At 34.4% G+C, this 22107-nt stretch overlaps 1 protein-coding gene across 2 annotated transcripts; it reads right to left on the bottom strand.

Annotated features, from left to right (window-relative positions):
• Window positions 1-4492: 4492 nt before the first annotated feature.
• Window positions 4493-7753, bottom strand: LOC139893754 (3-hydroxy-3-methylglutaryl coenzyme A reductase 1-like). 2 transcript variants are annotated; one of them, XM_071876928.1, is made up of 4 exons: window positions 6785-7753; window positions 6086-6267; window positions 5647-5993; window positions 4493-5102 (listed from the first exon to the last, which is right to left on the bottom strand). In XM_071876928.1, the coding sequence occupies exons 1-4, from the start codon at window positions 7705-7707 to the stop codon at window positions 4860-4862; spliced, it is 1695 nt and encodes a 564-aa protein (XP_071733029.1). In that variant the 5' UTR covers window positions 7708-7753; the 3' UTR covers window positions 4493-4859. The 2 variants fall into 2 exon arrangements, with proteins under 2 accessions (XP_071733029.1, XP_071733030.1); XM_071876929.1 differs by having other exon boundaries at window positions 4956-5125.
• Between the last annotated feature and the right edge of the window lie 14354 nt (window positions 7754-22107).

Genomic DNA, 22107 nt, shown 5'->3' on the forward strand with positions numbered 1-22107 from the left:
TCCAATTTACATTTGACTCTTCATTATTATTAGGTGAGTCAATGGGACTTGTTCTAGAGGTAGACATCTATCACATAATATCAAACGCGTTAAGAGATTAATATATCACATAATATTCACATGTTAAAAATATATAGTTTCCAACAAAATTTGTTAAGCAATCATTTTTTTTTTCAAGTAAACACGGTCGAAGTCCAGACTCACTAATGCATCCTAACAAACTCGATAAGACACACTAATGCAAAATTCTGGTTCTCTAAGACCAACGCTCTGATACCAACTGAAATGTCCCGTTCTTATTGATTAAAAACGTTCCATATTAATTGATTTCGTTGCGAGGTTTTGACCTCTATATGAGACGTTTTTCAAAGACTGCATTCATTTTTAAAACAAACCATAACCTTTATTTCATAAATAAAGGTTTAAAAAGCTTTACGTAGATTATCAAATAATGATAATCTAAAATATCCTGTTTACACACGACCATTACATAATGGTTTACAATACAAATATGTTACATCGAAATCAGTTTCTTGAATGCAGTTTTTACACAATATCATACAAACATGGACTCCAAATCTTGTCCTTATTTTAGTATGCAACAGCGGAAGCTCTTAATATTCACCTGAGAATAAACATGCTTTAAACGTCAACAAAAATGTTGGTGAGTTATAGGTTTAACCTATATATATCAAATCGTAACAATAGACCACAAGATTTCATATTTCAATACACATCCCATACATAGAGATAAAAATCATTCATATGGTGAACACCTGGTAACCGACATTAACAAGATGCATATATAAGAATATCCCCATCATTCCGGGACACCCTTCGGATATGATATAAATTTCGAAGTACTAAAGCATCCGGTACTTTGGATGGGGTTTGTTAGGCCCAATAGATCTATCTTTAGGATTCGCGTCAATTAGGGTGTCTGTTCCCTAATTCTTAGATTACCAGACTTAATAAAAAGGGGCATATTCGATTTCGATAATTCAACCATAGAATGTAGTTTCACGTACTTGTGTCTATTTTGTAAATCATTTATAAAACCTGCATGTATTCTCATCCCAAAAATATTAGATTTTAAAAGTGGGACTATAACTCACTTTCACAGATTTTTACTTCGTCGGGAAGTAAGACTTGGCCACTGGTTGATTCACGAACCTATAACAATATATACATATATATCAAAGTATGTTCAAAATATATTTACAACACTTTTAATATATTTTGATGTTTTAAGTTTATTAAGTCAGCTGTCCTCGTTAGTAACCTACAACTAGTTGTCCACAGTTAGATGTACAGAAATAAATCGATAAATATTATCTTGAATCAATCCACGACCCAGTGTATACGTATCTCAGTATTGATCACAACTCAAACTAAATATATTTTGGAATCAACCTCAACCCTGTATAGCTAACTCCAACATTCACATATAGAGTGTCTATGGTTGTTCCGAAATATATATAGATGTGTCGACATGATAGGTCGAAACATTGTATACGTGTCTATGGTATCTCAAGATTACATAATATACAATACAAGTTGATTAAGTTATGGTTGGAATAGATTTGTTACCAATTTTCACGTAGCTAAAATGAGAAAAATTATCCAATCTTGTTTTACCCATAACTTCTTCATTTTAAATCCGTTTTGAGTGAATCAAATTGCTATAGTTTCATATTGAACTCTATTTTATGAATCTAAACAGAAAAAGTATAGGTTTATAGTCAGAAAAATAAGTTACAAGTCGTTTTTGTAAAGGTAGTCATTTCAGTCGAAAGAACGACGTCTAGATGACCATTTTAGAAAACATACTTCCACTTTGAGTTTAACCATAATTTTTGGATATAGTTTCATGTTCATAATAAAAATAATTTTCTCAGAATAACAACTTTTAAATCAAAGTTTATCATAGTTTTTAATTAACTAACCCAAAACAGCCCGCGGTGTTACTACGACGGCGTAAATCCGGTTTTACGGTGTTTTTCGTGTTTCCAGGTTTTAAATCATTAAGTTAGCATATCATATAGATATAGAACATGTGTTTAGTTGATTTTAAAAGTCAAGTTAGAAGGATTAACTTTTGTTTGCGAACAAGTTTAGAATTAACTAAACTATGTTCTAGTGATTACAAGTTTAAACCTTCGAATAAGATAGCTTTATATGTATGAATCGAATGATGTTATGAACATCATTACTACCTTAAGTTCCTTGGATAAACCTACTGGAAAAGAGAAAAATGGATCTAGCTTCAATGGATCCTTGGATGGCTCGAAGTTCTTGAAGCAGAATCATGACACGAAAACAAGTTCAAGTAAGATCATCACTTGAAAAAAGATTGTTATAGTTATAGAAATTGAACCAAAGTTTGAATATGATTATTACCTTGTATTAGAATGATAACCTACTGTAAGAAACAAAGATTTCTTGAGGTTGGATGATCACCTTACAAGATTGGAAGTGAGCTAGCAAACTTGAAAGTATTCTTGATTTTATGAAACTAGAACTTTTGGAATTTATGAAGAACACTTAGAACTTGAAGATAGAACTTGAGAGAGATCAATTAGATGAAGAAAATTGAAGAATGAAAGTGTTTGTAGGTGTTTTTGGTCGTTGGTGTATGGATTAGATATAAAGGATATGTAATTTTGTTTTCATGTAAATAAGTCATGAATGATTACTCATATTTTTGTAATTTTATGAGATATTTCATGCTAGTTGCCAAATGATGGTTCCCACATGTGTTAGGTGACTCACATGGGCTGCTAAGAGCTGATCATTGGAGTGTATATACCAATATTACATACATCTAAAAGCTGTGTATTGTACGAGTACGAATACGGGTGCATACGAGTAGAATTGTTGATGAAACTGAACGAGGATGTAATTGTAAGCATTTTTGTTAAGTAGAAGTATTTTGATAAGTGTATTGAAGTCTTTCAAAAGTGTATAAATACATATTAAAACACTACATGTATATACATTTTAACTGAGTCGTTAAGTCATCGTTAGTCGTTACATGTAAGTGTTGTTTTGAAACCTTTAGGTTAACGATCTTGTTAAATGTTGTTAACCCAATATTTATAATATCAAATGAGATTTTAAATTATTATATTATCATGATATTATCATGTATGAATATCTCTTAATATGATATATATACATTAAATGTCTTTACAACGATAATCGTTACATATATGTCTCGTTTAAAAATCATTAAGTTAGTAGTCTTGTTTTTACATATGTAGTTCATTGTTAATATACTTAATGATATGTTTACTTATCATAGTATCATGTTAACTATATATGCATCCATATATATGTCATCATATAGTTTTTACAAGTTTTAACGTTCGTGAATCACCGGTCAACTTGGGTGGTCAATTGTCTATATGAAACATATTTCAATTAATCAAGTCTTAACAAGTTTGATTACTTAACATGTTAGAAACATTTAATCATATAAATATCAATCTCAGTTAATATATATAAACATGGAAAAGTTCGGGTCACTACATAATCACATAACAGATACTTACCTGATTCAAAATATATATGTTTATAAACAACTATTGTATAACATCATTCACGAACCCAATTATAAAAATAAATACTTTGTATAAAAATAAGTGGTGTCACGTAACACCGCTGATACTAAGTTGAATCGCCCCTACATAAGATTTTATTATAAGTATAGTTTATATATAAAGCTAGATTAGTTACTATTTCCATCTATCGGACGGGTACGAAAATCAAGTTATCAATAACGTGATTCACCGAACATCCATAAAAAAATTTTACCCGAGCCTTTATAAAAATCATTTGTAACTAATATTAAATTTTAAACTTAAAGTGACGATTATTTTATATTTAAGGTGGCGGTTAATTAATTATTCGATACGTTTATTCGTGACTCAGTTAGTCAAGGGCGGATCTATATGGGATCCAGTGGTAGCACGAGCTACCACTGGAATACGCGATGCAGTGGAAAATTTTCGGGGTTTTTTTTTTTTTTTTTTTTTTAAGGCAAGCAAATTTTTAACTAATGATACCACTCGATAGTGTAATTTTTTGTGTGTGACACCACTGGATATTGTAATTCTTTTTGAACTTTTAATTAGTGACACCAGTGACTCCGAAACCTAGATCCGCCACTGGCAGTAACGTCACGAAAGTCTTGTGAACCCCACCCACCCCCCCCCCCCCCCCCCCCCCCTCCTTCCCTTCCCTTTTTTCAAGAGGGTGGTGCTTATGATTCATAGTGAAATGGTTCGCGGCCAAAATGATTCTTCACGACTCTTTATGTATCGATAGGCAATCCAATAAGACGCTATGGTGATTGGTGAAATTATTTAGAGAGTGGCATCTGTATACGCACTACCACGTAACAGTCCTCTATTATCTTGATTTTATCATTTTCAATTTGGATTTGAATGACACAATAGTAGCTACAGTATAACAATTGAATAATGGAAGGAAAGATAGAATAAACATACAAGACCAACTAAAATTCATAACTTCATATATTCAAATGATTAGAAACTAACACCACATTTGTCAAATCAGATTAATAAATAACTCAAATTTAAAAGAAGAGCCCTCCTTATTCTATCTGAAAACACGCCCCTAAAGAAAACACAATTGCATTCAATCAAGATCAATCAACTAATACATAACGTGGAATGGGGTTCATAATCAACCCAAGGAATATGACTATTTGGTGAATACGGTCAGTATGGCTCGACACATCATCGTTCACACGGTTGTAGTCTTTATATCATAATTTGATATGGACAATCTGCACAAACAGGGTGGTTTACGTTAAAGCTGTTTTATTTACTCAACTAAGATGTAATTGTTGTCATATCCCGGTTTGATCTGTTGTATTTCATGTGGCTTTTAACGAGCTGTCCAGCTGCAATTGCTGACATTAAAGAAAGTTCACCCGCCAATACTGAGCCTGCTACGATTGTTGCCAAGAGACTTGCATTTGACCCTGGTGAATCTTTGCTTGCACCCTTCACTCCTAAAAGGTTCAAGCAAGCAGATTGAGATGCCAGTTGGGTCCCACCTCCTACTGTACCCACCTGAAAGTAACTCCCATAAATACCTATTAAAAAATAATTGGCACTTTTCTTGTCTAGATAGGTAAGTACGTAATTATAAATTTATAAGGTAATTAATATTTGAAAACTAGTCAAATGGTTAAAACAGTTGTTGCCAAATATTGCAATTTACTTTTCATGAGGAGATGAATATCTATATCTATCTACATTTATAGGATCCTCAATGAGCGTCACTTTACTAGAAAAATCCATAAACCAAATACAGCATAATCATTAATCAAGTTTTTTTTTTTTTTTTTTTTTTTTTTTTTTTTTTTTTTTTTTTTTGAGAGGCAATGTCCTAAAGTGTAGCAAGTGGGGATATAGCATAATCAATTAAAAAAATTCTTGCTAATCATGCACCGGCCACTTACAACCCGTTTGCCTCACTCGAACCACTTGACCAATTCAACATTAAAAAGAACCCAAATTGATCAATTCATAAGTAAATAGATCCAATATGTGAACTATTATACAAAAGAGGGATAAAAATGTAAAAAGAGTACAAATTATGAAAGACGAATACCTCAATGGAAGGCAGAGTAACAGAGACGTGCAGGTCTTTTCCACCATTAACAGCCTCCATCATAGTAATACAGTGAGAGCTTTCAATGTTTTGTGCAGGGTCCTGCCCGGTTGCTATGAAGATGGCTGAAACAATATTGGCAGCATGAGCATTAAAGCCACCAAGAGAACCTGCAACGGCTGAACCAGCAAGATTTTTTAGCATGTTAAGCTCAACAAGTGCAGGCACTGTCGTTTTTAGTACTTTCTTCACCACCTCATCAGATATAACCGATTCACAAACAACAGACTTTCCTCGCCCTTCGATCCAATTCACTGCTGCAGGCTTTTTGTCTGAGCAAAAGTTGCCTACACAATCAAGACATACATGTCACACAATGATATGCCAGCTGTCAAACAATTATAACAAGATAGACTGTAACAGAAATTGAAGGACTCACCTGATATGCCAATCACATCCATGTCTGGAAATTCAATTTGAAGAAAATCTAAAACATTTTGGACACCTTTAGATACCATGTTCATCCCCATTGCATCACCTGTACTGCAAGTAAATCTTATATACAAATTTCTCCCAGCAATTGAGCATTGAATACTTTGAAGCCTTGCAAATCTGCTCGATCTGATAGAACAGAACACATTAAAATCAAGAAAAGTAGGTGAATTTTACCCCACCAAAAAGCATTATCCATATGAAGCAAACCAAAACAAACAGGTAAATTACGCTACAAACACGTGACATGACACAATGAAACAAAGTATGCATCATATCAAGCTTCATATACTATAATTATTAAAGATGTCCGGTTATCAAATTCTACAGATTGAATATAGACATAGACATTTATGTTAAAATCCTACTCATCAAAACAGATAAATCCAAAAAGTACATATTATATTTGTTATTTCCTTCCTGGGTAAGCTCACCATAAGTCCATAATAATCAATATGTATAACTACAGCCAATCAAGCCTAAAACTAAATGCTAATACCTTAATCCAAAGTAGTTATAAATAGGAGCATGCTTGTTTGGCATTTTGCAGTATTTCAAATAATAGCTGTTATTGATAGTGATTAACAATATCATATCATTTTCTATCATATAAAGGACAAAACTTTATCAAAATCAACAATCTTACTTATTGAAAACGACGCTCAACGTATCAAAATTAATATCATCTTCCAAGAAGAACTTAAGATTTGCAGCCCTAACAGCCGATCCAAACCGAACAACAGGAGCTCTAGTCATCCCATCTTTCAACAAAACCGCATTCGCTCCACCAGACGCATAAATAGCTTTACAACCTCTATTAGTACTAGCAACCAAACACCCCTCTGTTGTAGCCATTGGGACTATATACTCGCAACCATTCAACAACAACGGTCCAGCAATCCCAACCGGTACTTGCACATAACCAATTGGCATTTCACAACACCGTCCTAATATCGACTCGTAATCGAATCCTTCAATCGGTAACCCTAACAACAACTTCCCTGTTTTACTTTCAACAGCTAATCGTCTAATCATAACAGCTCTGCTACAGTCTCCTAGTTTCGATTCTAACGAATACGAAGAAATCGATCCGTTGATTACACATTTCACAATCTCCTCATCACTTAATTCAGGTAAATTAATTGTATTACTACTATCATTAACATTATCATTCATTCTAATAGGAGTAGTGGTAATACTAATGCTATTAGGTTTAGGTTTTGAGAGATGATGATGATGATGAACGACGTCGTTTGGTGATGACGTGGCGATGAATGATTGAACGAAATCGATACCAAAAAACCCTAGGAGGTAAATAGATGATGCAATAAGTGAAACGATGGCGGCGAGTTCAGTGAAGGTGACGGCGTAAAGAGGTGTCGATGAAAGGATTTTGTCACGCCACCGGTGAAGAAGGAAGTAGGCGAGGGAGATGAAGAGAGTGAGGAAAATAGCGTTAGTTAGGTAAAGAGGTAAAGGTAATGCGTCGGAAGCTTTTGGAATCGATGACGGAGAAATGGTTTTACGGTGGTGGCGGGTGGAAAAGGGAGGTTTTGGAGGGCGATCCATGGAAATGATGGTGGTGGTGGTGGTGGTTGGGGGAAAGCGGCGGATGATCGGTTGATTTAAAGGGAGGATTTATAAACGTGAGTTGAATTGTACGATTTGTATTGGTATTGGATATGCGCTGACGTGGGGGCGTAATGTGTTGTCGTTACTTGATGTGTAGTACTACACGTGGCGTTTATCTATTCACCTTTGCCCTTTTTTAATGTTATGGTCGTGTGATATGATGATATGACTAGACTTCTAGAACATCACCGTTTAATATTAACTTCTCTATCAAGTTATTGATACGGAGTGTCATTCATACACAACAACAGAACCGAAGATAAGATGATGCATGAGCGAAGATAAGATGACGCATGATGCTTGTCACCCACGACTAAGCTAACTACACACATTAGTTTTTATCAGTAAGCCTCTCATTAATTCTTTGACGGTGTCTCTCTTAATATTAAATTCTAGCTTCGCGCATCTGACCAACACAATAGACTCCTTAGAGCGCACTCCTCCCGCATCATAAACGCACTTCTGGACACCCCTAACAGCATCTTGATTACAAAAGAGAGCTTGAATCGCCTTTCCATAATCAAAATCCCGCAAACCAACATCATTTTCAACGACTAGTATCCTTCGATTTATATTTGTTGTTTGCACCCACCTTTCAACCGCGACTTTTGAGATATGCCCTTTTGTGTTTTTAACCCGATTCCACTCTAACCTCGCAATCCAAATTAACACACGGAAACTTATCATTCTTAACACCCACACCTACATGATCATTAACACCTTCTCTGTTACCATTTTCAGAATGCAAGAAGCCATCACTAACACTTCCATCCGTCAAGTCAATTGTCTTCTCCACCAAACCGCTCGAAACACCATTTGTATCTTGGATTCTTGTAAAACCGGCCATTTTTTTTTAAACAGCGGAAGACTTATATATTAAAAACATAACATTTAATACATCACAAACATAATCCACATAATTAAAATTAAGTTTACACGACGGTGTTACTTATTACAAAAATACGTGATACAAAGTACACATCAGAGTTCACATGTCAAACATGTCTTCATCACAAGCACCCGTCCAAACTAGCAGTACCTAAACCTGCAAGGGTGGAAATGTGGGGGATTAGCATAACGCTAAGTGAATGGAATCTATCTATCAGATATCGCATAAGCACCACACATGCGAACGACCAACTAAATACAACTAAAGACAATACGAGGATCGGCGGCTTGTACGAGCACACGACTCCTAGTTGATGCCTAGTTACTCGATTCACAATATAGTCATCCGGACGAAGGGGGTGCGTCATTCAAAACTATACTCCACAATCGGTAATCCCTGGACCCAACCTCCTCAGGCCCGGTTGACCTCATACGGACTCTAACCTCCTCAGGCCCGGTTATGAGTCCCCAGCCTCCTCAGGCCCGGCTCGTGTCAAACACAGTGCGCACATAATATCACATAATCACAGTAAGCATGCAATCATTATCTAAGCATGGCAGTATCACTATATCAAAGCATGGTAATAGAATAAATCACAGTAGTATGGCATGCTACTTAAACTCTATCCGAAAATAGACCCACTCACCAATTACCAGCTTCAGCTCAGTTATCTAACTCTGAGCTTCCTCCTTGTTCTTATCTCCTGAGAACAATATAAACCAAGTTAGTATAGGGTTCTAATCAAAATTATAGTCAAATCATACTATAAACTATGTTATATCATCATATTATAAGTCTACAACATAAGCCCAATCAATATCATCGCATAAGTGCTTGCAAAACGGGTCATACACGCTAAATCCTATTTTCCCGCCCCAAAAACAGTTTGATACTGAAATGTTCCGTTCTTATTGATTAAAAACGTTCCATATTAATTGATTTCGTTGCGAGGTTTTGACCTCTATATGAGACGTTTTTCAAAGACTGCATTCATTTTAAAACAAACCATAACCTTTATTTCATCAATAAAGGTTTAAAAAGCTTTACGTAGATTATCAAATAATGATAATCTAAAATATCCTGTTTACACGCGACCATTACATAATGGTTTACAATACAAATATGTTACAACGAAATAAGTTTCTTGAATGCAGTTTTTACACAATATCATACAAGCATGGACTCCAAATCTCGTCCTTATTTAAGTATGCGACAGCGAAAGCTCTTAATAATCACCTGAGAATAAACATGCTTAAAACGTCAACAAAAATGTTGGTGAGTTATAGGTTTAACCTATATGTTATCAAATCATAATAATAGACCACAAGATTTCATATTTCATTACACATCCCATACATAGAGATAAAAATCATTCATATGGTGAACACCTGGTAACCGACATTAACAAGAAGCATATTTAAGAATATCCCCATCATTCCGGGACACCCTTCGGATATGATATAAATCTCGAAGTACTAAAGCATCCGGTACTTTGGATGGGGTTTGTTAGGCCCAATAGATCTATCTTTAGGATTTGCGTCAATTAGGGTGTCTGTTTCCTAATTCTTAGATTACCAGACTTAATAAAAAGGGGCATATTCGATTTCGATAATTCAACCATAGAATGTAGTTTCATGTACTTGTGTCTATTTTGTAAATCATTTATAAAACCTGCATGTATTCTCATCCCAAAAATATTAGATTTTAAAAGTGGGACTATAACTCACTTTCACAGATTTTTACTTCGTCGGGAAGTAAGACTTGGCCACTAGTCGATTCACGAACCTATAACAAATATGTACATATATATCAAAGTATATTCAAAATATATTTACAACACTTTTAATACATTTTGATGTTTTAAGTTTATTAAGTCAGCTGTCCTCGTTAGTAACCTACAACTAGTTGTCCAACGTTAGATGTACAGAAAAAAATTGATATATATTATCTTGAATCAATCCACGACCCAGTGTATACACGTCTCAGGATAGATCACAACTCAAAGTATATATATTTTTAGAATCAACCTTAACCCTGTATAGCTAACTCCCACATTACTGCATATAGAGTGTCTATGGTTGTTCCAAATAATATATACACATGGGTCGATATGATATGTCAAAACATTTGCATACGTGTCTATGGTATCCCAAGATTACATAATATATTAGAATACATGTATAATACAATATAATTTAGCTAGGATATGATTAATATAGATTTGTTACCAATTTTCACGTTGCTACAACAAGAAAAATTATCCAATCTTGTTTTACCCATAACTTCTTCATTTTAAATCCGTTTTGAGTGAATCAAATTGCTATGGTTTCATATTGAACTCTATTTTATGAATCTAAATAGAAAAAGTATAGGTTTATAGTTGGAATTACAAGTTACAAGTCATTTTTGAAAGAGGTAGTCATTTTCGTCGAAAGAACGACATCTTGATGACTGTTTTGAAAAACATACTTTCACTTTGAGTTTAACCATGATTTTTGGATATGGTTTCATGTTCATAAGAAAAATCATTTTTCCAGAAGTATAGCTTTTAAATCAAAGTTTTTCATAGTTTTTAATTATCCAAACCAAAACAGCCCCCGGTTGTAACGACGACGGCGTAAATTCGGTTTTATGGTGTTTATCGTGTTTCCGGGTTTTAAATCATTAAGTTAGCATATCATATAGATATAGATCATGTGTATAGTTGATTTTAAAAGTGTAGTTAGAAGGATTAACTTTATTTGCGAACAAGTTTAGAATTAACTAAACTATGTTCTAGTGATTACTAGTTTACCACTTCGAATATGATAGCTTTTTATGTATGAATCGAATGATGTTATAAACATCATTACTACCTCAAGTTTTCTGGATAAAGCTACTGGAAATGAGAAAAATGGATCTAGCTTCAAAGGATCCTTGGATGGCTTGAAAGTTCTTGAAGCAAAATCATGACACGAAAACAGTTCAAGTAAGATTTTCACTCGAAATAAGATTGTTATAGTTATAGAAATTGAATCAAAGTTTGAATATGAGTATTACCTTGTATTAGAAAGATATCTTACTGTAAATAAGAAAGATTTATTGAGGTTGGATGATCAATCTACAAGATTGGAAGTAAGCTAGCAAACTTGGAAGTATTCTTGATTTTATGAAACTAGAACTTGTAGAATTTATGAAGAACACTTAGAACTTGAAGATAGAACTTGAGAGAGATCAATTAGATGAAGAAAATTGAAGAATGAAAGTTTTTGTAGGTGTTTTTGGTCGTTGGTGTATGGATTAGATATAAAGGATATGTAATTTTGTTTTCATGTAAATAAGTCATGAATGATTACTCATATTTTTGTAATTTTATGAGATATTTCATGCTAGTTGCCAAATGATGGTTTCCACATGTGTTAGGTGACTCACATGAGCTGCTAGGAGCTGATCATTGGAGTGTATATACCAATAGTACATACATCTAAAAGCTGTGTATTGTACGAGTACGAATACGGGTGCATACGAGTAGAATTGTTGATGAAACTGAACGAGGATGTAATTGTAAGCATTTTTGTTAAGTAGAAGTATTTTGATAAGTGTCTTGAAGTCTTTCAAAAGTGTATGAATAATTATTAAAACACTACATGTATATACATTTCAACTGAGTCGTTAAGTCATCGTTAGTCGTTACATGTAAGTGTTGTTTTGAGACCTTTAGGTTAACGATCTTGTTAAATGTTGTTAACCCAAAGTTTATAATATCAAATGAGATTTTAAATTATTATATTATCATGATATTATGATGTACGAATATCTCTTAATATGATATATATACATTAAATGTCGTTACAACGATAATCGTTACATATATGTCTCGTTTCAAAATCATTAAGTTAGTAGTCTTGTTTTTACATATGTAGTTCATTATTAATATACTTAATGATATGTTTACTTATCATAATATCATTTTAACTATATATATAACCATATATATGTCATCATATAGTTTTTACAAGTTTTAACGTTCGTGAATCACCGGTCAACTTGGATGGTCAATTGTCTATATGAAACCTATTTCAATTAATCAAGTCTTAACAAGTTTGATTGCTTAATATGTTGGAAACATTTAATCATGTAAATATAGTTTTCATTAAACATATAATCATATAAAGGTTCATAAAAGTTCGGGTCACTACAGTACCTACCCGTTAAATAAATTTCGTCCCGAAATTTTAAGCGATTGGAGGTGTTGGCTCATCTTTCGGAAATAAGTGCGGGTACTTCTTCTTCATCTGATCTTCTCGTTCCCAGGTGAACTCGGGTCCTCTACGAGCATTCCATCGAACCTTCACAATCGGTATCTTGTTTTGTTTAAGTCTCTTAACCTCACGATCCATTATTTCAACGGGTTCTTCAATGAATTAAAGTTTTTCATTGATTTGGATTTCGTCTAACGGAATAGTGAGATCTTCTTTAGCAAAACATTTCTTCAAATTCGAGATGTGGAAAGTGTTATGTACAGCCGCGAGTTGTTGAGGTAACTCAAGTCGGTAAGCTACTGGTCCGACACGATCAATAATCTTGAATGGTCCAATATACCTTGGATTTAATTTCCCTCGTTTACCAAATCGAACAACACCTTTCCAAGGTGCAACCTTAAGCATGACCATCTCTCCAATTTCAAATTCTATATCTTTTCTTTTAATGTCGGCGTAGCTCTTTTGTCGACTTTGGGCGGTTTTCAACCGTTGTTGAATTTGGATGATCTTCTCAGTAGTTTCTTGTATTATCTCCGGACCCGTAATTTGTCTATCCCCCACTTCACTCCAAAAAATCGGAGACCTGCACTTTCTTCCATAAAGTGCTTCAAACGGAGCCATCTCAATGCTTGAATGGTAGCTATTGTTGTAGGAAAATTCTGCTAACGGTAGATGTCGATCCCAACTGTTTCCGAAATCAATAGCACATGCTCGTAGCATGTCTTCAAGCGTTTGTATCGTCCTTTCACTCTGCCCATCAGTTTGTGGATGATAGGCAGTACTCATGTCTAGACGAGTTCCTAATGCTTGCTGTAATGTCTGCCAGAATCTTGAAATAAATCTGCCATCCCTATCAGAGATAATAGAGATTGGTATTCCATGTCTGGAGACGACTTCCTTCAAATACAGTCGTGATAACTTCTCCATCTTGTCATCTTCTCTTATTGGCAGGAAGTGTGCTGATTTGGTGAGACGATCAACTATTGCCCAAATAGTATCAAACCCACTTGCAGTCCTTGGCAATTTAGTGATGAAATCCATGGTAATGTTTTCCCATTTCCATTCCGGGATTTCGGGTTGTTGAAGTAGACCTGATGGTTTCTGATGCTCCGCTTTGACCTTAGAACACGTCAAACATTCCTCTACGTATTTAGCAACATCGGCTTTCATACCTGGCCACCAAAAATATTTCTTGAGATCCTTGTACATCTTCCCCGTTCCAGGATGTATTGAGTATCTGGTTTTATGAGCTTCTCTAAGTACCATTTCTCTCATATCTCCAAATTTTGGTACCCAAATCCTTTCAGCCCTATACCGGGTTCCATCTTCCCGAATATTAAGATGCTTCTCCGATCCTTTGGGTATTTCATTCTTTAAATTTCCCTCTTTTAAAACTCCTTGTTGCGCCTCCTTTATTTGAGTAGTAAGGTTATTGTGAATCATTATATTCATAGATTTTACTCGAATGGGTTCTCTGTCCTTTCTACTCAAGGCTTCGGCTACCACATTTGCCTTCCCCGGGTGGTAACGAATCTCAAAGTCGTAATCATTCATCAATTCAATCCACCTACGCTGCCTCATGTTCAGTTGTTTCTGATTAAATATGTGTTGAAGACTTTTGTGGTCGGTATATATAATACTTTTGACCCCATATAAGTAGTGCCTCCAAGTCTTTAATGCAAAAACAACCGCGCCTAATTCCAAATCATGCGTCGTATAATTTTGCTCGTGAATCTTCAATTGTCTAGACGCATAAGCAATTACCTTCGTTCGTTGCATTAATACACAACCGAGACCTTGCTTTGAGGCGTCACAATATATCACAAAATCATCATTCCCTTCAGGCAATGACAATATAGGTGCCGTAGTTAGCTTTTTCTTCAATAACTGAAACGCCTTTTCTTGTTCATCCTTCCATTCAAATTTCTTCCCTTTATGCGTTAATGCAGTCAAGGGTTTTGCTATTTTGGAGAAATCTTGGATGAATCTTCTGTAGTAACCAGTCAATCCTAAAAATTGACGTATATGCTTCGGAGTTTTTGGGGTTTCCCACTTTTCAACGGTTTCGATCTTTGCCGGGTCCACCTGGATACCTTCTTTGTTCACTATGTGACCGAGGAATTGAACTTCTTCCAACCAAAATGCACACTTTGAAAACTTAGCGTACAGTTTTTCTTTCCTCAATACTTCTAACACTTTTCTCAAATGTTCTTCGTGCTCTTGATCATTCTTTGAGTAAATAAGTATGTCATCGATGAAAACAATGACAAACTTGTCAAGATATGGCCCACACACTCGGTTCATAAGGTCTATGAACACATCTGGTGCGTTAGTCAATCCAAACGGCATAACCATAAACTCGTAATGACCATAACGCGTCCTATAAGCAGTTTTTGGAATATCATCCTCCTTTACTCGCATTTGATGATATCCAGAACGTAAATTGATCTTCGAATAAACCGATGAGCCTTGTAGTTGATCAAATAAGTCGTCAATTCTCGGCAGTGGATAACGGTTTTTGATGGTAAGTTTGTTCAACTCTCTGTAGTCAATACACAACATAAATGTACCATCTTTCTTCTTGACAAACAAAACAGGAGCTCCCCATGGTGATGTGCTTGGTCGAATGAAATCACGTTCTAATAGTTCTTGCAGTTGGCTTTGCAGTTCTTTCATCTCGCTGGGTGCGAGTCTGTAAGGAGCACGAGCTATTGGTGCAGCTCCTGGTACAAGATCTATTTGAAATTCAACAGATCGATGTGGAGGTAGTCCCGGTAATTCTTTCGGAAATACATCGGGAAATTCTTTTGCGAAAAAAACATCATTGATGCTCTTTTCTTCAGTTTGTACTTTCTCGACATGTGCTAGAACAGCATAGCAACCTTTTCTTATTAGTTTTTGTGCCTTCAAATTACTAATAAGATGTAGCTTCGTGTTGCCCTTTTCTCCGTACACCATTAAGGGTTCTCCTTCTTCTCGTACAATGCGAATTGCATTTTTATAACATACGATCTCTGCTTTCACCTTCTTCAGCCAGTCCATGCCAACTATTACATCAAAACTCCCTAACTCTACTGGTATCAAGTCAATCTTAAATGTTTCGCTAACCAGTTTAATTTCTAGATTCCGACATATATTATCTGCTGAAATTAATTTACCATTTGCTAATTCGAGTAAAAATTTACTATCCAAAGGCGTCAATGGACAACTTAATTTAGCACAAAAATCTCTACTCATATAGCTTCTATCCTCATCCGAATCAAATAAAACGTAAGCAGATTTATTGTCAATAAGAAACGTACCCGTAACAAGCTCTGGGTCTTCCTGTGCCTCTGCCGCATTAATATTGAAAACTCTTCCGCGGCCTTGTCCATTCGTGTTCTCCTGGTTCGGGCAATTTCTAATAATGTGGTCCGGTTTTCCACATTTATAACAAACTACATTGGCATAACTTGCTTCGACACTAATTGCTCCACCATTACTCGTTCCGACACCATTTGTTCCTTTCGTTCTATTAACCCCTGGTCCGTAGACCTCACACTTCGCCGCGCTATGACCATTTCTTTTACACTTGTTGCAAAATTTGGTGCAGAACCTCGAGTGATACTTTTCACACCTTTGGCATAGCTGCTTCTGATTATTGTTGTTGTTGCGGTTGTTATTGTTGTTGGGATGATTGTTGTTGTTGTTGTTGTTGTTGTTGTTGTTGTTGGGCCGTTTGTTGTAGTTGCGATTGATGTTGCGATTGTTGGGATAGTTGTTGCGATTATTGTTGTAATTGCTGTTGTTGTTGTATTGGTGATTCTTATCACCATTTTCCTCCCACTTTCTTTTGACTTGCTTCACATTGGCCTCTTCAGCCGCCTGTTCTTTAATTCTTTCCTCAATCTGGTTCACTAGTTTGTGAGCCATTCTACATGCCTGTTGTATGGAGGCGGGCTCATGTGAACTTATATCTTCTTGGATTCTTTCCGGTAATCCTTTCACAAACGCGTCGATCTTCTCTTCCTCATCTTCGAACGCTCCCGGACACAATAGGCATAATTCTGTGAATCGTCTTTCGTACGTGGTAATATCAAATCCTTGGGTTCGTAATCCTCTAAGTTCTGTCTTGAGCTTATTGACCTCGGTTCTGGGACGGTACTTCTCGTTCATCAAGTGCTTGAATGCTGACCACGATAGTGCGTAAGCATCATCTTGTCCCACTTGCTCTAGATAGGTATTCCACCATGTTAACGCAGAACCTGTGAAGTTATGCGTAGCGTACTTCACTTTGTCCTCTTCAGTAAACTTACTTATGGCAAACACCAATTCGACCTTCTCGGTCCACCGTTTCAATCTGATTAGTCCTTCGGTTCCATCAAATTCTAAAGGTTTGCAGGCAGTAAATTCTTTGTAGGTGCATCCTACACGATTTCCTGTACTGCTAGATCCAAGGTTATTGTTGGTATGTAGCGCAGCCTATACTGCGGCTATGTTTGAAGCAAGAAAGGCACGAAATTCCTCTTCGCTCATATTCAAGGTGTGTCGAGTAGTTGGTGCCATTTCCTTCAAAATATTCAAATGAAACAAGTTAATCATACAGAATATTAAGAGTAGTCAATAGTATCTCGTAGCATAATATGAACTCATTTATAAAAGCTCTTTCTTCATATTAGCGTTTTATACTCTTTAATTCGGGTAGTACCTACCCGTTAAGTTCATACTTAGTAGCTAACATAACATTTCAACTACTACAATTCTATATGAAAAACTAATCACAAAAAAAAAAATATCATATTCAAACCTTTATACAATAACTTGCAAACTTACAATACCGCTTTTTTTTTACATATAGCATGAAATATAGCACATAAAACGTTGATACAAAGTAGTTGCGAAGATAATTCTAGTTAATAAATAAGGCATTCAACAAAGGCAATAAAGACACGTAATTCATACGTCTAGAAACAAGTCATGCATTCTGGTTTTACTAATACTACTTCCCATCCTTGGTTTTGTGAAACATAACCGTTGTGACCGATAGTAAGACAATGTGTTGTAACGTCGTCAAAAGGATGAAGGTTACGTAATGACCAACAGTCTCGTAATAACCTAAAAACCTCATTTCTTACCCCAATTACCGACTCCGTCACTTGTGGGAACGTTTTGTTTAATAGTTGTAGCCCGATGTTCTTGTTCTCACTTTGGTGAGAAGCGAACATTACTAACCCGTAAGCATAACATGCTTCTTTATGTTGCATGTTAGCCGCTTTTTCTAAATCACGAAGTCCTATATTCGGATATATTGAGTCAAAAAAATTTCTTAACCCGTTGCGTAAAATAGCATTTGGGTTCCCCGCAATATATGCGTCAAAGTAAACACATCGTAACTTATGGATTTTCCAATGTGATATCCCCCATCTTTCGAAAGAAAGCCTTTTATAAATCAAGGCATTCTTGGAACGTTCTTCGAATGTCTTACAAACTGATCTCGCCTTAAATAGTTGTGCCGAGGAATTCTGACCGACTCTAGACAAGATTTCATCAATCATGTCTCCGGGTAGGTCTCTTAAAATATTGGGTTGTCTATCCATTTTGTGTTTTTATACTGTAAAATAGACAAGAGTTAGATTCATAAAAAAAATACTTATTAATACAAGCAATTTTTACATATATCATAAAGCATAAGCACACTATATTACAAATATTACACCACACGAATACAACTATCTTATTCCGACTCGTTCGTTTCTTCTTCTTCGGTTTTGGTTCGTGATGTCGTGCGAGGTGTATATAAAATAGCTTTATATTTTACAAGGAAATACTATTAAATACGATACAATTTTACACAAGATATTTATTTATTTATAGAATGGATATACTTAAACCTTGCTACAACACTTATAGGCAGTGTACCTAATCGTACAGTAGTGTAGTTTTTAGTAAGTCTGGTTCGGTCCACAGGGAATCTTTTAAACAAAGCTTAACGTTATATTAGTTTTATTTTATAAAAATACAAATATATATATAAGTAATATTACTATTATAAAGGGGGGTTTTTACCGTTTAATGACCGGTTTGTCGATTTTAATTCTTTAGTCGCAGTTAAAACCAAATGTAAAATATTAAATAAAAAACTTAATTTAAAGCGTAAAGTAAATAACGATAATGAAATTGCGAATAATAAAAGTGCGATAAAATAAACTTGCGATAATTAAAAAGTACGATAATTAAAAGTGCAATTAAAAACAATAACAATAAATAAAAATGCGATAATTAGAAGTGCAATTAAATATAAAATAAAGGAAATTAAATATGAAATAAAAGAATTATGCTTATTTAAACTTCCGTAATCATGATGTTTGACATGTTCATTTTAGTTTTATGCCCATGGGTTAATTGTCCTTTGTCCTGGATTATTTAATATGTCCATACGGATTTGTCCATAATAGTCCATCAGTCATAAATATAAAGAGCGAAAGCCTTCGTCAAATTATTCTTATTCCCGAAGTCAAATATTCCAACTAATTGGGGATTCGAATTGTAACAAGGTTTTAATACTTTATTTAATGAATACACCAGGTTATCGACTGCTTGTAAACCAAGGTTTTACTACTTTGTTAACAATTACACCAATTACCCTTGAATGTAATTCACCCCTGTTTCAACAAGTCTATTAACTATTAATCCAGTTCCGTGTCCGGTAAAATGAATAACTATTGGTATTTATAGATATCCCGCCCACCGTACCCAGTCAAGCGTATGTGGTTATATATAAATACGTCGAATTATAAGTTTGTATATTAAATTAACAAGGTATTGTTTAGTTAATATAAAACCCATTAATAGCCCATAGTCTAATTTCCACAAGTGTCGTTCTTTTATCCAAACCCCAATTATGGCACAAAGCCCAATTACCCAATTTTAGTAATTAGCCCAACATCATGATTACTTCGTTTTAAATAAGCATAATAATAACTTAGCTACGAGACATTAAATTAAAAAGGTTGAACATAACTTACAATGATTAAAAATAGCGTAGCGTTACACGGACAGAATTTCGACTTACACCCTTACAACATTCGCTAACATACCCTTATTATTAGGATTTAAAATTAAAATTAAAATTAAAATATAAATTATATATATATATTTACGTATAGATAGATGGATGGATATATATCTTTTTTAAAATGATCAGAATTCGTTTGCTTTTATAGGGAGTTTCAGTTTTTGGGGCTCCGCGACTTGCGGCCCTTTCCTTCTTCAAACTCCGCGAGTCGCGGAGATCGTTTTTACAGCTCACCCACATTTGGCTCTTTGTTTGCCGACGATTTATTTTATAAATATAATATATATATAATTAATATAATTAATTATATATTATATTATATTTATATACATAATTAATTTGTAATTTTTAGTCCGTTGCGTCGAGCGTTGAGAGTTGACTCTGGTCCCGGTTCCGGATTTTCGAACGTCCTTGCGTACTGTGATGACCCGGAAAATTTTGACTTATTTAAACCAATTCTCTATATGATTTAATATTTTCGACATGATAAGCAATGAATTTTGACGAGTTTTAAAACTTTTAAAAATGATTTTTTATATATAACGTTTGACCACCCTGTTTGTCCAACGATTCACGAATGTCATAACATGTATTATATACATATTTTAATAAATATAAGAGTTTTCGATATATACGGAATCATGCGAATAATATTTATATACGAAATGATTAAAAATTTACTATTAAACGATGCTATTTCAAATTAAAAATTTTTACATATTAAGTCCTTTTATTTTTATGATATAATTTTTGTAATTTTTTTTAAGAAACGAAGTTAAATTAATAATGTACAATTTGTAAAGCACAACGTACAACGTGTAGCTTAAATAGTTGAATTTAAATTAATTCATTTACTATTCACATGAAAACGACATGATAGAAATTATTAATTATAAGTTACATAGAATACCCCTGAAGTATTTAATAAATACAACTTTTTAAAATTTTAATATTCGATTTACGTAATATTTAATATGTCGACGAGGTAACAAACAAATTCATGTGGGCTGGAAAAAGGAGCCATGCGATCGCATGGCCTCCCCTCACAATAACCATGCGATCGCATGGGATAAAAATCCTGGCCACATCTATATATTTCGACAGTCTTGGCTCGAGGGAAACACACATATAAAATTTATATTACTCCCTCTGTTATTTTATTATCATATTATTATTATTATTATTATTATTATTATTATTATTATTATTATTATTATTATTATTATTATTATTATTATTATTATTATTAGTATTAAAGATTAATATTATTGTTAATCTTATTATCATTATTAGTATTATTACCATTTATACATAAAATACTACGACGAGGTTATGAGCATGTCACTTTAAAAATGGTTTTCAAGCGGGATAGAGCTAAGGAAATTATGGGTTATTGCCAAGGAGATTATGGGTAATGTTCGGGGGTATATTTGTAAATCAAACCTAGTGTTTATCATCTCCGTTACATCTACGTACTTTCCTACAATATTGAATCTCAATACTGATACGTTGAGATCTACGATTATTTGGTAATCCGAGTTTTGGTCACATTTTGGTGAACAACTTTATATGCTGCTAAGGTGAGTTTCATAAGATCCCTTTTACTCTCTAAATTTTTGGGCTGAGAATACATGCAAATGCTTTATTAACCGATATACAATATTTATATGTGTGAGTTTCATTTTCTCCCTTTTTAATTGCTTTTGCAATATATATTTTTGGGCTGAGAATACATTCACTTTATTTTAAACACAATGGATACAAGTACATACTAAATTCTACACTGAGTTTGAACCGAAAATCCCTTAGCTTTGGTAACTAGTAACTGCCAGTTATAAGAACTGGTGGGCGCGAGTAGTAGTATATGGATCCATAGGGCTTGATATCCCCGTCTGAGCTAGAGCACTAGCCTTTTAACTGACGTATGCTATTTGAGAAGCGTACACGTTGGTTTGCGTGTATTATTAAGATGATTATACAAAGGGTACAAATTATATATACGTTAAGTTTAGTTACCAGGGTGCTCAATTTCGTAGAATATTTTGATAAACGTTTCTGGATTGAACAACTGAAATCTTGTGATCCACCTTTATATACAGATTATGCGCAACATTAAAACTATGAACTCACCAACCTTTGTGTTGACACTTGTT

Source organism: Rutidosis leptorrhynchoides, chromosome 2 (genome assembly GCF_046630445.1).
Source record: "Rutidosis leptorrhynchoides isolate AG116_Rl617_1_P2 chromosome 2, CSIRO_AGI_Rlap_v1, whole genome shotgun sequence".
NCBI classification, from domain to species: Eukaryota; Viridiplantae; Streptophyta; class Magnoliopsida; order Asterales; family Asteraceae; genus Rutidosis; species Rutidosis leptorrhynchoides.

Excerpts from the sequence above, each read along its gene's own strand:
- LOC139893754 (XM_071876928.1), bottom strand. The coding sequence starts at position 7,707 with ATGGATCGCCCTCCAAAACCTCCCTTTTCCACCCGCCACCACCGTAAA. Across the intron at positions 5,994-6,085 it reads GGATGTGATTGGCATATCAG|GCAACTTTTGCTCAGACAAA; the intron begins GTGAGTCCTTCA and ends TTGATTGTGTAG. Across the intron at positions 5,103-5,646 it reads TTACTCTGCCTTCCATTGAG|GTGGGTACAGTAGGAGGTGG; the intron begins GTATTCGTCTTT and ends AGTTACTTTCAG.